Genomic DNA, 16,454 nt, shown 5'->3' on the forward strand with positions numbered 1-16,454 from the left:
AAAAGGTTTATTACTCCTCTTTTTATTTGGCATCATTTATCTGTCTGGAATTTCAGAATTCTCATCTTTTTATCTTTTAGCTCCCATCAACAATTTTCCTGGCTCAGATCTCTTCTGTAGTTATACTTACAATAAAAAAAAAAAAAGCACATATAACTAACGTCTGAACCTATAAGAAAGAAAAAAAATGCTTTCTCTAGAAGACAAATTGATACAGTACAAATATTGGATACCAATCTGGTCTGGAATCCTTTGTTACCAAGGTTCGTTCATTCCAGGATAAGAACAAACTGACACTGAAACATTCCAGTTTAGCAAACATTCCTTTGTCTGTGTGAGGGTATAAACTCCACTCAGCCCACAGAGGTGGGGGATGGGGAGGGCGAGAAGGAAGGGAAACATGAATATGCAAATAGATGCCTTAGGCAGGGTAGACACTTCATGATCATGGAAATTACTGTTTTCCCTTGGTTATTCCTACTAGTGTGATTATGAGGAATTTAACTTTATGTTTCTGTTGGCATTCTATTCCATGGGCTAGGGATGGAGAGACCAGTACAGTAAATAATTCAAGAGCATGGGGCCATATGGAGAAGATGTGAATATATTTCATTTCCCTGAGGATAGATATAATCTTATACTGGAACTAAGCTGTGTGGTGTCATTTTACTCCTTGGGACATTAATGTCCCATTTCTCCAAATAACTGGCATTTATAAGAAAGCTTTTGACCCAAAAGAGCCTCACCTTTATGAATTTCACAGGCCATTTGGAATGCACTGGCCAAATTAAAAAAAAGGAATATTCACCATAAAAACTGTCCAAGATTTAGGAATATCTGTTGTATCTCTCTCCTTCCATTCCCAGTCACACCAAACACCAGGTTGGGTACTTCTATTATCTCTTGCTAGGTAAACAAGATACCCTACTGCTGGGGGGTCTCTTTGCCTATAGTTCAGTATATGTGCTACCTTCAGATCAACCTTCCTGAGGGACAGCTCTGATCGTGTCAGTCTCCTGCACAAAAATTGCAATGAATCCCTGTCTTCTCAATTCAACCCAAACTCTTCTATCTGAAATTCAACATCCTTCACAATTTGGTTTTATCTTCCTTTGCAGATTAATCTCCCACAATTTCTGTATAAATAACACTCCATTCTGGTGAAAGTGGATGAGGTTCCTTTCCCTGACCATATGCTGTCTGCCTCCACTGAACCTCTCTGCCGCCCTCCTCCAGTGAGTTTCACCTCCACGGAGAGTAAGCACTTCGGAATTCTTATCTGTCCAGTTCCCCCCAGAATGCAAACACAGCCTTGAATGCTACTTGTTTGCGAATCCTCCTTTTCCACGTCGTTGGCATACGAGCTTCCCCTCTCCAAAGCCCCAGCAGAATCTGATCTCAGAATAAGGCACCCCCTGTTCTATTTTGCACATTAGCCATCTGAGTTATCAAAGTACCCCTTCAGCAGGTTGCAAACTCCTCAAAGGCATGGATTGGGTGTAGGGTCAGTCTGGTTTCCCAATGGAAATGCATGGTTCCCTTGCAAGGATCTGTACAAGTAATGAGTGATCAATACATAGTTCCTGAACATATTACACTGCTGTATACTCCAAAACTGTTTGATGTAAAAACTATTTTGGAAGACAAAGGAGAAATAAAATGGGAAATAGAAGCAACTGGGAAAGATTCTCATTCACACTGCCTACTTCTGTTGGGAGGCTGTCCGAAGAGCAGTCTCAGGATACTAATCTGGTATTTTAAGAGATGCTCTCAGCAAGTTACTAAAATGTCATTCAACTAACCTTTACTGAGTCACTGCTATTTACCAAGTTCTGCATCAGACATATCAGGTTTGATTAGTCAATGTTTGATTAGTAATGGCCCCTGTCCTCTGGAGGCTAACACAGCCAAGTGAAGGGATTCTATATAAACAGAGAAGTTTAATAAATATAATAAAAAAGTTAAAAGGGAAAAAGCACGTGTGTGAGGGAGAGTGGGGGCAGGGAGTAGTTCACCCTGCATCTGAAAGTCAGAGATGGCTTCAGGAAGGAAGCAACCTTTGACCTCGGTCTTAAAGAATGACAGCAATTTGCAAGGTGGAAGTGGTCATTTCGGCAGAGCCAACAATGCCGCGTCCAGGCCTGGAGGATGGCGTGCATGGGACAGACAGCCATTCAGAGGGGCTGTAGCATGGCGCGCACCCAGTGGGGGAGGCTCCGAGTTCAGGTGGGACCAGCCTGGGCTGGGCCTGCTGAGGAATTTGCAAAGTCCACACTGTGGGCATCAAGCAGCCAAGAACAGAATCCTAGAGTGCACCTGATTTGCAGTGATTCTACCCTCTCACGTCATCTTCCCGGTTTTCCCAGCCTGCTGTAGCTCGCTGGCCACACTGTAGTTCAGCTGAGGGACAGAGCATGTGGGCACTGGCTGCTTAACTGTCCTGCAGCATGGAGCAGGGGGTTGGAGTATTTTGGCATTGGTATTTTGGCATTGACTTTAAAGTATAAGCACTTCAAATGCAAAGACATAAATATTCAAGCACCGACCTTTTCAATCATTTGGTCACTTAACTCAGTATTCTACTTTTACCTTCTAACCCTTCTTATCACAAGGGGAAAAAGTGTACTCTCTCAAGGAGACAAGAAGAATTGCCCTTTTCACCGCCAGGAACTCACTGTGCAGCGATTTTGATGAATTTTTTCACCAGCTGCACTCGCTTGCCCAGCTGGCTGCAGAGCAGGATCTCCGTGGCCACCCAGAGCTGGACTTCATTGCATCTCTGCAGCAGAAGGCTGAGGTTTGCGGTGTGTTCCCCACTGCCTTGTCGGCTGAAGGTGAAGTAGATCAGCTCTTGCTGCAAGAAGATGGATTCACACCAGCATTTATTTTTAGCACAGAGACAAGTTGATACAAAAGTCAGTCCATTTTTAAGAGCTGCCTCAGTTCGCCACTCTCATAATGTGTCATGAGAACAGAACAATAGATTCAATTTGAAACAATGCAGTTTTAGAGATGCCTTATTAAATAATGTTCACCTAGAATCCTCAGGAAAATCTTATTTTTTTTTTTTAAAGATTTTATTTTATTTTTATTTGAGAGAGAGAGAATGAGAGAGAGAGCATGAGAGGGGGGAGGGTCAGAGGGAGAAGCAGGCTCCTCGCCGAGCAGGGAGCCCGATGCGGGACTCGATCCCGGGACTCCAGGATCATGACCTGAGCCGAAGGCAGTCGCTTAACCGACTGAGCCACCCAGGCGCCCCAGGAAAATCTTATTTTAGAATGTGCAGATGATACAGTTTTACATGAAAATCTAAGAAGTTCTAAAGTTTAAATCACAGGCTGAATCAAATCCAAACTTCCTGAACTTGTTATACCGGCAAAAACAAGTAGAAATGATTGTCACTAGTATAGGGAGATTCTTTCGACAAGGGCTCTCAAATTTTAGTGTGAATCAGGATCACCTAGAGGCCTGTTACAACAGCTCACTGGGCCCCATCGCCCACATTTTCTCATTCAGTAGGTCTGTGGTGGGGCCCCAAACCTGCATTTATGACAAGTTCCCAGGTGGTGCTGCTGATGCTGTCCCACTCTTTGAGAACCACGGATAAAAGATACAGTAAAATCATAAACAGAAAGAGAGTGAGATTAGGGCTAGGTCCAAAATTTACAAAATTGAGCAAGACGAGTGACTATTTATATAGACTGATCATATGCAGAGCAACAGAAGAGATTTGTTTTTAAATGAAGGGGTGTGCGCACTCTCCCATGCTCCCACTGAGAGAGCAGCACAAGCAGGGACACATCCTACTCTTACTAACATTTCCAAAGACACAAATCATTTAGCTTGAAGGAGTTCACTACTTGCTTAAATTTAGATGATAACGTTGGCATTTTTTTAATGAGGACATTTAAAAGACATTCCAAAATGAAAGCGAAGCTCAAGCCCCAAGTTGGGCATGAGTTTCTTCAGAAGGAAAGGCTGTTTTGTAATGAAAAATTTCCCTACATGGCAAAGCAAATGTAACATATGGTTGCACAGAGCTGTCTCATTTTTCATCTCCTGATTCCTGTGAGCCTTTCCACTGGCTACATTTATTCCTTAGTTGTCAGTAGTATTTTGTCCCTAATCTATTATCTTATAAATGTTTAAGCTGTCTTCAAAGGGAGGGTTGATGAACTTAAAAATTTGAAATATATCTCCGAAGTTTCAAGAAAGTACTTTAAGTCTTGCAGCATAGTCTAAATGTATAGAATGTTCTTGAGGGAAAGAATGACTCTGTGTATGCTGGTATGTGCATAAATATGATTCTTGTATCGCTACCATGAACTTTATGGAAAAAATAAAAGAATCAATATCAAAGTTGTCAAATGTAAAATGGCTCTTCAGTTTCATTAGAGCTTAATAAACATGCAAATATTAAGTATTCACACGTATAAAAATACAGCATTTTTATACTACACATATGATTACATTAGGAACAAATAAAGCATGATCATGTATTCTGATTTTCCTAGGTTTGGGTCAGTCTTTCAATGTATTTCAAGTCCCCAAAAATCTTTTGGGCTATGGCATCCTAAGCATAACTATATCACCGGATGATGGATCTTCTTAAAACTGAGTCACATACAAATACTCTTCAAAAAGAATGCAAAGTTAAAATAGCACTAGCATTTTTTATCTTTTCACTCCTTAACTTACCTCGTGAATCGAATTGAAGAGACTCCAATCAAAGTTCATTAATTCCAGAGCAAGATCCCAAGTGTTCATTCCCAAAATCCTTACCGACCTTTGCTGTGATTCCTCATTTTCTGCAAATGGGTTCTAAACCGACAGACAGAAGCAGAAGGATCCTCAGTAATTCCCAAATGTCTGGCACTGAACTGGCTGGCCACAGAAAAGCCACTAGAAGCCCAGATTAGGAAAGTAATCTTGTCTGAGTGCACTTAATATTTTCCCTGGTATGTTCATCTTTGGTGAGTTACAACCAATTTGGGAAACAGCCTTGGAAACGGCAGAATGTGATCAATGATACTTCACTGAGTTAGCCTGCCCCTCCCCCCAGACACACACACACACACACACACGCCCGCGCGCACATGCACGCATCCACAAATCTGATTATAAAACACTGCCCCAGCAGACAGCGTAATGAAAGCGAAAGCCCTGAAATCACTTTGGCTTCTGGTAAGAATTAATGTGCCAGCAGGTCAGTATAAAAACAAACAAAAGAAATGTCATGGTGCACTTCAATAAAGACAGACATGGCTTTTGCAGGAAATACGTTTAACAAGCCTCATCCCAGACACACATTTACAAATTTTATTAAAATGCCTGTGGAAAGTGAAAAAAAATTTAAACAAGAAATAAAAAGTAAGTTACTTCATTTATACCCCACGGCGGATGATTATTTTAAGTATCTGTGGCTTTACCTACACAAATAGGTATGAGTCTGGTAATAGCATTTCCTTAAAATCTGGCATGGAATTATTAAATGTCACCAAAACTTTAAATATTTTGTCACTGTTAAATTTGTTAAAAATTATTTGGCATTTAAAAAAAAATATTTGATATTTTCTAATTAAAGTACAAATTCTCCAGGGGCATCTGGCTGGCTTAGTCAGTAAAGCACATGATATTGGGGTTGTGAGTTTGAGCCCCACATTGGGCTTAGAGTTTATTTAAAAAAAAAAAATTCTCCCATTGAGGGGTTGGATTTGGGTAGTTAGTGATGTTAAAATTATTAATGACTTGGAAAAAAAGATGGGACTTTGCAAAAATAAATGACATGCCAGGATGAAGAGAATATTTCAGGTTCCGAATATTAATTCCTATTTTAAAACTGCAAAATTATTTGCATTTTACAAGTTTTATTGTTATGAAAAGGTTTCCTAATTTGAAGGAAAAAAAAAAAAAAAGACAAAAGGCCTCCCCAGAGCTTCTCCACAGACTTGATTCTTTTCAGTGCAGGTCAAGGTACAAATTGTCCCTGTAGCCCAGAGTGGGACACAGTGGGGAGCTCAATGAGGGTGGACTGAAAGAATGCATGTGCAAATACTGAGTAGGGGAAAGCCCACGTTTCTCATGGCCTGATTAGTTTGGAACCAGATAGATGCCATGCTACACTGCAGGCATTCAGAGGGAGAGCCAAGAGCTGGGAAGTAACATAAATCTCTGCATACGAATTTGGAGATGTAAGGATATTTTCACTTGGCTTTTTATCCCTCCTGCTTTTTCTCCCTAAATGCACCCTTTGCCCTGGTACTGCCCTCTGGTTGTCCAAGGCTGTCTACGGCCCTCTCCAACAAACACTTCCTATTTCTCTAACCCATTCATTCAGGGCTCTAATTCCCACCTTCTGAGAAGAGTAACTCATCTATATGTAAGTGGAGTGTGGGTGCTAGTGGTTCCGCATGTTATCTATCCTGCCCTTAGAATATTCCATTTCAACTGAAATCTTTCGGAGATAAAACACTGAAAGCTAGGATTCCAACAGGGGAATCTCAGGCAGGATGCAGAGTTGGAAATGTTGAGGGCAGGATGGCAACTGGCTTATCTGGGAACGTACTTCAGAGCACCCGTTTATTCCACTAGGACATTGCTTAGGCCTGCCTTCTACTCTTCTGAAGCTGGCCCCAGATGGTGGTAGGAGAGCTCTGGAACTACCAAGAAGTCTATGGGTCATACGAGAAAGGAGAACATGGAAGACAAGAATGTGAGTTTCCACCATCATCCAGGAGCTCCACAGAAGCCAGAGGGTAGATCGTCCTCCTCCATAGGGAGGGTTAAAGTTAAGCCAGTCTCACTGTTTACTCAAGGATGCTGTGCATCCTGTTCATCATGGTTCCCTGATGGAATTACATCATGCACAGACACAGGACCTGTGACCTGCTGAAGGACACTCCGAAGCAGAAAGGCCCACGTAAGACGAAAGTTTCCCTCTGCTTTGCTCCCTCATCATATACAAATGAAAGGGATGTTAGAGCTTCAGAAGCAAATATTGGCCTGGAATCCTAGCACTTTCCCTTACTTGGCTGCAGGAAGCTAGAGTAAGGGACTCCGCCTCTCTGAACTTCACAGGGTTACTGGGAATATTAAATAATGAGATACGGTATGTAAACTACCCAGCACCTAACTGTCTGGTAGTAAGTGCCAAAAATGACAATGATTAGTATTCTGGTAGGTTGATACTTGTAGATAATTTTACATAAAATATTTTTATTATAAGCAGTTTTGGTTAACCCATGTGGTATATACATTCCTCAATTATAAATTCAACAGGAGTCGCCTAGAAAGAACCATCCCAGTCAGTGATGGCTCCGTGAAATAGACTAGGACCATGTCTCTAGATGATACTATCACCATCTGGCAGAGCCTGCTCTTTATGGGTGATGGGTCTGAGGCCTGATCCTACTATGCAGAAAGCAATCACAAGGCTGAGGTTTTTAGGAAAGTAAGAACGATAAATCATCTGCTTAGGTGTAAATGTTCTTACATTTGAAATGAAAATAACTTACAGCATGGGTTCTACATTTCTTCCAACTCTTACTCCTCACCGGCATCCCATGTACCATTGTTATGAGCCTATCTTACAGGGGAAGGCAGATAATTGACCCTTTCTTCCAGGGAATGGTACACTCAAAGTGTGCCAAATAGACCGAAACAATACAGTCTCTTTCCCCCTAAATTTGCACAGGGTACATTTCTCAGCCTGATCTCCTCATATCCATCAAAAAAGAAGGAAGGGAATTAAGATTAATGGGGGGGGGGGGGGTTACTTCTCTCATATCCCTTGTTTCAGAGGCCCAGAGGGAAGCAGGATTTGACTCAGGAAAGGCTTAGGATTCCTCAAGGTGTACCTGTCTTTGATTTGCAAAGGTGGTGTTGTTTGCCAAGTATATTACTGGCCAGAGGAGGAAGTAGTTCAATGTGTTTCTCTAACATTCATTATAAAACATACAAAAATACGACTTTAGTCTGCTGTTTGTGTTTCAAGTAAAGGCTAAAAGTCCTTACCAAAGTGTCAGCTAGGTCTTTTCTGTAGACATATATCCGACCTGATGCTTCCAGGGATTTGGAGATGGCCAAGTCATTTGGCTGAAGTTCATGCTTCTCTTTATTTAAAAAAAAAAAAACAGTAATTAGAAACACAAGAACAGTAGTAGGCATACACAGTATATCTAAAGAGTGAGAATTGCCAGAGAAAAATATTTAAAAGTACATAGAATGCAGATTTAATTCAGTTGGCAAACTGTGTTCAATGGCACCAATGAGACCATGGACATCACTGCTCAATATCCATAAAGTGGAAGCCTTTTGCAATTCCTTCTTATAATATTTAGTCATTTTTTTTAGAACACAGTTTCGGAAAGAAAGTAAAGATCACTCATAATCCCATCACTCGGGGATGCCTGGGTGGCTCAGTCCATTAAGTGTCTGCCTTTGGCTCAGGTCATGATCCCAGGGTCCTGAGATTGAGGCCCACGTCGGGCTCCTTGCTCAGAGGGGAGCCTGCTTCTCTCTCTGCCTTTCGCTCCCCCTGCTTGTGTTCTCTCTCTCTCACTCTCTCTCTCACTCTTGCTCTCTGTCAAATAAATAAATAAGTAAAATCTTTAAAAAAATAATAACAATCTCATCACTCTAAGATAACCATAGGATGGTAATGTTGGTAACATTTGGGTATGTTTTTGTTCTGATCTTGATGTAAATGTGTATAAACAACATCCACGCATACATATGATTGCAATTATTTACACATATGCATTCATAATTAGTATGGGTACATACATATACATTTGCAGTTATTCCATATATGGTTTTATATTCTGACTTTATTAAGCACTTATCCACTTGTCAAAATTAATTACGTATGTCATATTTAATTGGTTACATAACAGTCCATTGTACCATCATGTAATCTTTCCTCTCTTGTTGGCCAATTTAATAGTTTCCAATGTTTTTGTCTTATCAATTAGATGGCAAGATATATATAAATACTAGCATGGGGTCTGGCACATAAGAGGGGCTCGATAAATGGGATCTATTATTATAGCAACCATAATATATACTGCTAAAGTCAGCATCCTTATGCATAAATCGTTGGCTGCTCATAGATGATTTTTAAAAATAGATTCTCAGAAATGGAATTACTAGGTCAAAGGGGAATGAATATTTTTTGAAGTTTTTGATACAAACTGCCAAATTGCTTTCAAATTCTTACACTGACCAATACTGATCATTCCTTGTGGTAAGTTTGCTATTTAGCTAAAACCAAAAATAGATTCTCCGTTTATTTTAAATTTCTTGACTACTGGAAAAGCCAAGTATTTTTCACATATTCTTCTCTTTCCCTTATTACAAATTATTCCTGTCCCTCAGCCATTTTTCTACCATCGTTGGAGCTCTCTTATAACACAATAGCCTTCTTTGTAGAAAAATGTCCTCCTCTTAACTACAAATTACAGATGGGAATTGACTAAACTAATCCTCAAGTTTATTGCACTGTAACATGATCAGCTTCTAAGTCAGCCTTTTAGTTACCCAGCATGGTTGGGGAACACTATATTCCATGTATCTTTTTCTAGATAACTTAATCAGTTCAAAGACCAAATTTTGTTTTGAACATTTCTGCTTAATACCAAGTACACAAATGATAATCCAATATATTCTTTATGGCCCAGCATTATAAAGATCAATAGCACTTCCGTGTCAGGCCATTGACATGTGTGGTAAACGATCCCACATGGCTGGGCTCTGAAGTTCTTCCATCTCTCCTCCCTCTTTCTCTAGCTTCAATTTCTTGCAGCCTTGTGTGTGCCTATGTTCACCTTACATCAGAATTTATGAGAGCCATTCTGCCCTTGCTACAGAATAAAATGCCATGGCTTTCTGACAGTAACTTTTCCATTTTCTGGGAAATATTTTTTTTCTTATTTTCAGGTTTGTCACTAAACTCTAAAAGATAAAAGCTCATAGAATTTTAAGCTCTGAAAAACTAGGCAGGTAGGTTTCTGTTACTACATACATTATACCTACTCAGGGTATAAAGCTAGAAACCTACTGAAAGCCATGAGGATAATAGCCCCAGTCCTTTTAGAAAAATCCACAAAACCTACAACATTGGCAACATTTTCAAACTTTTTTTGACAAAAAGAAAATAAGAGTAGATCTCACTGTCATTTCATTTTGAAGTAGTATCTAAAACATTATTTACTAAAAATTAGGTAATAGAGCAAGGAATACATTAAACACTGTTTTTCTCCTTTTTCTTCATAAAGCATTATTGTTTGGAAGATATGAAGCTACGGGCGGAAAGGTTCTTAACAGACCAAAGTACTAATTGATGGGAAATGATGGCACATTTCCAAATCTGTGGGATAATTCAGGAGATAAGCTGGTATTTCTAGAGAAGATTAGCAATGAGTCTATACACATTAGAACGACATTGGCCTCCCTGATGAATCTAATTTAATAGAGTGTAAAAATGGTATTTCATGGCCATCAAATAGATATTGGATAGTAAAAGAGCTACTCATTACTTTCCAGATTCACGTGTGGCCCTGGGCTGAGTCTGAGTCAGCCCCAAGGGAGAGGGGTCTCAGTCGTGCTACCAAGTTCACTCAGGGTCCTTCCTCCTCCAGAATGGGGACCCGATGACTACTTTCTGTCATGGTACTTTCTTGAGAGGCAAATGTTGGTTTTGATGAAGCGTAATATTGTTTAGAATCATTTAATATTTTTGGTCACTTAAAATTAAAATATGCATTTAGCGTATCTATCTGGAATGTCTGAAATATTTTATTAAAAATTCAACACTCTCTGATTAAAATTCATGTAGCCCAGATGTTTCTCCCACTTTTGCTCTTTTTCTCTAGATAATGTTTTGATGGGATGCACAATTAGGGCCCCGTGAGAGGGAGGAGAGACTCTCATTAGGCCCAGGGAGAAGGGCTATACACTTCGCTTATGCAATCCGCTAGCTTATAGGACCATTTACCTGCTTCTGAGTAACAAAGCAATAGAAGATTCTGTCACAGAAATGCTTTAACACCAAGTTAAATTCTCATCTTCTCCTCCTTCCCCTAACATGATAACGAAGGATAAACAGGAACGCCGGGTATCGGCTCCCCCCCTCCTTCTTGCCACATCTCTGCTTGATTAGTTCACATAGTACTCCCATTTTTCAACTACTGATGCTAAGTCACTTTCTTTGTATTTTTCTCAGGGTTAATGAGATATTAAATAAAGATTGTAAGCCAAAAAGGAGGCCAGCAACATTGAGATCTGACAGGACCCAGTGAAAACGAAGGGGTCTGTTCAGGTCACATAGATCAATAGTGTCAGCTTGTAATCTGTGTGATCTTATTCAAAACAGACAATAAACCATTCTCTGAGGATAAATAAGGCCCAGCAGAAGGAAAAGCTATAACCAGACCTCACTCCCCACGTCCACCTGAACGAACACTGCCTGTGAGCTTTCAGCTTATTGGAGTTTTTATTTCCTTCAACGGGGAGTCTTTTTAAGTATTTAACTGTCAGCCAGCAATATGACTAGTTCAAGGCTGTCTTTCTTTTTCCTTCCTCAAGTAATTTCATCCTTTAGCAATTTCCCAAGTTAATTTAAATATGAAAATAGAAGGCTTATCTAGAGTATAAAATATGAAAAGCTTTATAATATATTTCAAAACACTGGCATGGCCCTTTATTCAGTTCTTGGGGAGGAAATTCAGGATCCAACAGTATCCGGCTGTTGTCATGGAAACGCCTCCGCTAGGCAGCTTCTTATTGTTACTGTGGTCATCCAGCTGCGGGCCCAGAAGGGACAAACCACACGTTTACCCTATAAAAATGTCGACTCTCCTTCTTTCAGGGCGATCCAGAGAAAGATTAATACTCCAGGACAGAAAACAGTTTACCCCCAGAGAAGGTGACGGCCACCAGAGCCAGATCCTCTTCCGCATGTTGGATCTTTTCTGCCACAACTTTCAGGATCTCATGCGCCGTACTGGAAACTTTTGCCTTCACACTGACATAGGAGTGCTCCGTTACGTACACGTGGCAAAAAACTGCACACAACACAAGAATTGTTAGTCAATAGAGAACCGCAGTCATGAGGTACAGACTTTTCCAAATAAAGGCATCCACTTTCCTATTCTCGTCAGTATAAAACCTACATAACTCGATTTACATATTTACGTCTGCACATGGGTGCCTGAGGACATCCATATAGAAATCGGTGCCTGCCCACACCTGAGATACAGACGTAACGTTATAAAGCTGGTGAATGAGCATGCCAAGGATTTAGGCTTCCCAAACTAATGAGAGACCCATGTCATGGAAGCATGCGCTCATGGTGGAGATGGCCTGACCAGGGCAGGGGGGGTGGGGGGGATGGTTACAAGAACTATAGCTCTGAGTTCCTTCTTTGAGGGTTACTGAGATTTCCCAAAGCACTATATTAAGATATCTCACTCATAAATTTTTATTTAACACTCCATTTCTGGACAGTCACAGTTGGCTCAATCAGGAACACCACATTTTGCTATTAGAGCTCTCATAAGCTTATCTAAAAAATCTGTCAGTTTGCCATGCTTTCTGTGTTTGGGTGTCTTGATCATTTAATAATGAGGTCCCTGATCAAGATGGGGTGAGTAGGGTTTCCAAATAGAAGTCACATTTCTAGCCCTTTAAGTTTCCTTTTTTATTGTCTGCAGTGCAAATAATTATTACTGGGACATCATCACTATCAGGGTGACTTGGGGTCCTGAAAAAATTTTCTTTATGACTTGAGAGTAGAAACTGTTTAATAGCAGTGGAGATAACTGATACATTATTTGTTTCTTACAGCAGCTACTTTGAATTATAAAATACTAGCTTCTTTCAAAAAGATAATACAATTAGATATTCTTCTCCGCCATACTGCAAAAAATAAAAAACAAAAGGGGGAGTGCAGTTCCTAAAAAAACCTTACATGCAATTTAAATGGCCCCACAAAAAGAAACTCAGGATAGTTCCCACAGAAAGGCAAACGAAGCAAAAAAAAAAAACTATGAGTTTAGGTGTAGGAACCTCAAAGTAAACACGCCACCAGAAGGCATTGACGATATTTTGATCTTGGCTTGGATTGGTACGTCACTAAAACAACAGCATCTCACAAATAGTTGTTTTATATGTTGTCAACAGACACGGGAGAGGCAAAAAAAGCTTTTTTGCTTCCACAGAAAAATGAAATTTTGAGCTAGACAAGATCCAGTACACAAACCACTGAATATGAGGAAAGCTTACTTAATAAACTGATGAACAAAAAGAGGCCAGGGGTCTTGAAATACTTAATACTCTTTGTAATCAGCTTGGGAAATTATCTGATCAAACTATAAGACAAATCAGCCTGGAGGATCAGCAACTAAGGAATTAGGAGGTAAGATCATTTCTTTCCCAGCTTCCACAAACACTATGTAGCAGAAGCAGCCCGTGTGTGACACTTTGTTGCTTAAGTATGTGAGAAGCTGAGCAGACATGAAACCTTCACACTTAGAATTTCAGCACAGACCGAGAGGTGGGCTCAAAGAGAAATCTCCTAGTCACAAGAGCGTGAATGTTTCCACTGTTGTGTTTCCCCAGGCTCGGCACTTGACTCAACCTTTAAGCAAACAGGAGAAAACCATTTCCTGTTCTGTTACAAAGTAGGAACAGAAGGCAGCACCTTCAGGGGGCTAAAGGGTGTCCCCCTGGTACCGAGCGAGTAGCTGTCCTCAGAGTGGGTCCCGAGCTCTGTCACCGGGGAGCAGTGGGGAGTGCTGACCAAGGGCGGGCAGACTGGGCCTGCGGCACTGCTGGTGCAAGAAGCCTTGCCTTGCGGGGGATTTCAGCTGCACTCTCTTCCTTCCACTATTCTCGCCAAGAGTCTCCTCTACATCTCAGGGACCGACCCCACCAAAGCCCTGCATGTTGGCTTTCGTGGACTTTCCAGTCAGTCCCAGGCAATGGGCTGACAGATCAAGGGAGAAAGCAGCCAAGAGGTACAGGCGGTACCTACCCGGCAATTCTGCACCTCTCCCTAAGAAAGTAAAGAGGCTCTTCGAAGTCTTCTTTCCTTCCTTCCAAATTAAAAACGTCCTTGGTCCCTGAGACACTGGTGTATGAGCAAGAAAATTGCAACACTCAAAGCAAGAAAATAAAGACCACCGTATTGGGTGTGAACATGCTCGTCACAGGGGTGTGACGGCTGGAAATTCTCCAAGGCAGGCTGATGTGTTAATGCTGGACAATGAGGGTGATTAACCGCTACTCCACCTACCCCAAACCCTCGTTAAAATCATACTCACTTTCCTCTGTTTCAGTCACAGTTCCTCTATGCTGGAGCCAGTTCTCCTTAAGACTGAATTGGTGGAAAAGGGCTTTATTCTGTGAGAAGCGAGAAAGAGAACAATGAATGAATGCATTCCTGCCCTTTGGAAAACCACAGCTGTTTACAACATGTTCCAAAAGAGCTAGCCAATTTTCTTTCTTTTTTTTTAAGTATGAAATCCACCCATCCAATTTTAGAGGAATAAATAGGGAGTTGCCTCTATTAATGCATGTGGAGGTAAAGATTCTGAGCAACATAACAGACCTTGGCCAAAGCCAGAAGCAGGCAAAAAGCTCCTATAATTATTCCCTGCAACATGCTGGAGAGTATTGGCATGATTTTGAACTCTGGCTACTACAAATACCCACAGATTCTTCTCTAGAGAGAGACACCCCAACATTAACCATGCTTTTGGATAAAGCAACTTTGAGACGGTTGCATATTTCTGCCGTAGCACAATGACTTGCTTAAGGGAAATAAGTACATTATTCATTCTGATTATCCACCCGATAGATCAGCTTCTACGATACTCATGCCTGACAACTCATTTTGCATTTCCCCTTCAAGGTGACTAGGAAACACACTCCTTCTTTCTCTTTCTGTCGGGATGAAAAGTACTTCCTCACCCTTGCCGTCAAGATTCTTGCATGCATTTTTTTTTCCTTTTTTTGCACCAATGTTTCAAATTCAAATTTAGATCACTCTGGGAACACTGGGGAAACTCTGAGATTCCAAAAATATGCAGAATGTCCAGTCAAGGGCACATGGCTAGCACCCAGTCTGGATCTACAGCAGCACAGGCAAAGTGAAGTGAAGCAGCAAAGTGCGTGTAAGCCACAGCCCCAGGCTTCCCTGCCTGCCCCTGGTCGGCTTGAGGCAAGATTCATTTTAATTATGAAGAAATGCCAACTGAGGCAAAGCAAGCTCTCCAAACTTGATGGCCCCATTTCGGATAGAGAAAGGTCTGCCTCACCTTCCTTTGTGGTGAATATTCATCTACAGTGCTGAAAGGAAAAGGACAAGAAGTCAGTCTTTATCCCACACCTAGAATAATGCAGTGATTGTCACAGAAGACTAATTTTCAGGTACTGGGCAGAGGTTTCTGCTTTTCGGAAAGATAAAACCTAGTATTCATTAGGTCACTATGTATAACATCCTTGACATTGGGCTCTGGGTTTCGACTGAATAAGGAAGAAAAGATGCTATCTCCTCAACAAGTATATTTTACTTTCTGTGCACAGAAAGTGAGTGCTGAAGGAAGAACTGAATTTATTCATTCCACAGAAACTCTAAGTTTTCTCATATACTGATAGATTTTGGGTGAAATTATTGTTATTCAGGTGGTTAAGTTAGCTAAGGCACATCTTTTCCAGAATGTTTCCATGGTGGTGGAAGTAGGGGACGTTCTGTAGGTCCCCAGCTCAAATCTTTTTCTAGAATCTAGAGATATCTCATAATCTTTTACTGAAGAGGCAAGAGTCATATCTTATATAATTTTCTTATTTTAACCTATTATTTCCCATTTTATGTAAGTTTTTTAATGGGATGTATGAAGTTCCATTAATGTACTGAATGCACTTAAATGTATCAAACCATGAATTAAAGTTTCCCAAGGGTAACCAGGCCTGCCTTACAGCAGAGACCAACCTCCATGTGGGCGATTATTTTGATATAAAAGTTGTCTCTCTTTTTCTTTCCTGTTTCAATTATTTGTTCACATTTTCATACTAGTCTTAGGTGCTGAGAACTTATTGTGGTGTAGACCGTGACAAAGGAACATCACCCAAATTCCCAACATTTATTTCTAACACTGTCCTAAACTGTGTCTCATTTCTGAATTTCTAAAAGTGTGATTTTCATGATTGAGGACTAAAGCTGATACATGATTTGTTTGTGCCCTAAAATTAATTTATGTAGACATTTAATGTGCAATAGGATCTCTCTTTACTAAAATTAGGTCAGGCTTTAAGTCTCAAATTAGTCATCTGAAAGGCCTGAATTAACATTTTCTACAAGAAGTGCCTCTGTAACTGCTGAAATCTTCATAGAAGTTTCTCACCACTTGACAACACATGCATTTCATGTTTACTAAGTAGAAAGTACACTGTAA

The 16,454-nt window shown here is 40.6% G+C and overlaps 1 protein-coding gene across 1 annotated transcript in view; it reads right to left on the reverse strand.

The window, feature by feature from the left end:
• RAPGEF5 (Rap guanine nucleotide exchange factor 5) overlaps positions 1 to 16,454 on the reverse strand; it is a 225,725-nt gene that overhangs the window by 18,376 nt on the left and 190,895 nt on the right. The window contains exons 18-23 of the mRNA XM_044920237.1: positions 15,318 to 15,348; positions 14,322 to 14,400; positions 11,913 to 12,062; positions 8,014 to 8,111; positions 4,699 to 4,821; positions 2,676 to 2,854 (exon numbers count right to left, since the gene is read on the reverse strand). Coding sequence (XP_044776172.1) covers positions 2,676 to 2,854; positions 4,699 to 4,821; positions 8,014 to 8,111; positions 11,913 to 12,062; positions 14,322 to 14,400; positions 15,318 to 15,348 — 660 coding nt within the window. The remainder of the gene's footprint in view (positions 1 to 2,675; positions 2,855 to 4,698; positions 4,822 to 8,013; positions 8,112 to 11,912; positions 12,063 to 14,321; positions 14,401 to 15,317; positions 15,349 to 16,454) is intronic.

This window comes from Neomonachus schauinslandi, chromosome 12 (genome assembly GCF_002201575.2).
Source record: "Neomonachus schauinslandi chromosome 12, ASM220157v2, whole genome shotgun sequence".
In the NCBI taxonomy this organism is placed as follows: domain Eukaryota; kingdom Metazoa; phylum Chordata; class Mammalia; order Carnivora; family Phocidae; genus Neomonachus; species Neomonachus schauinslandi.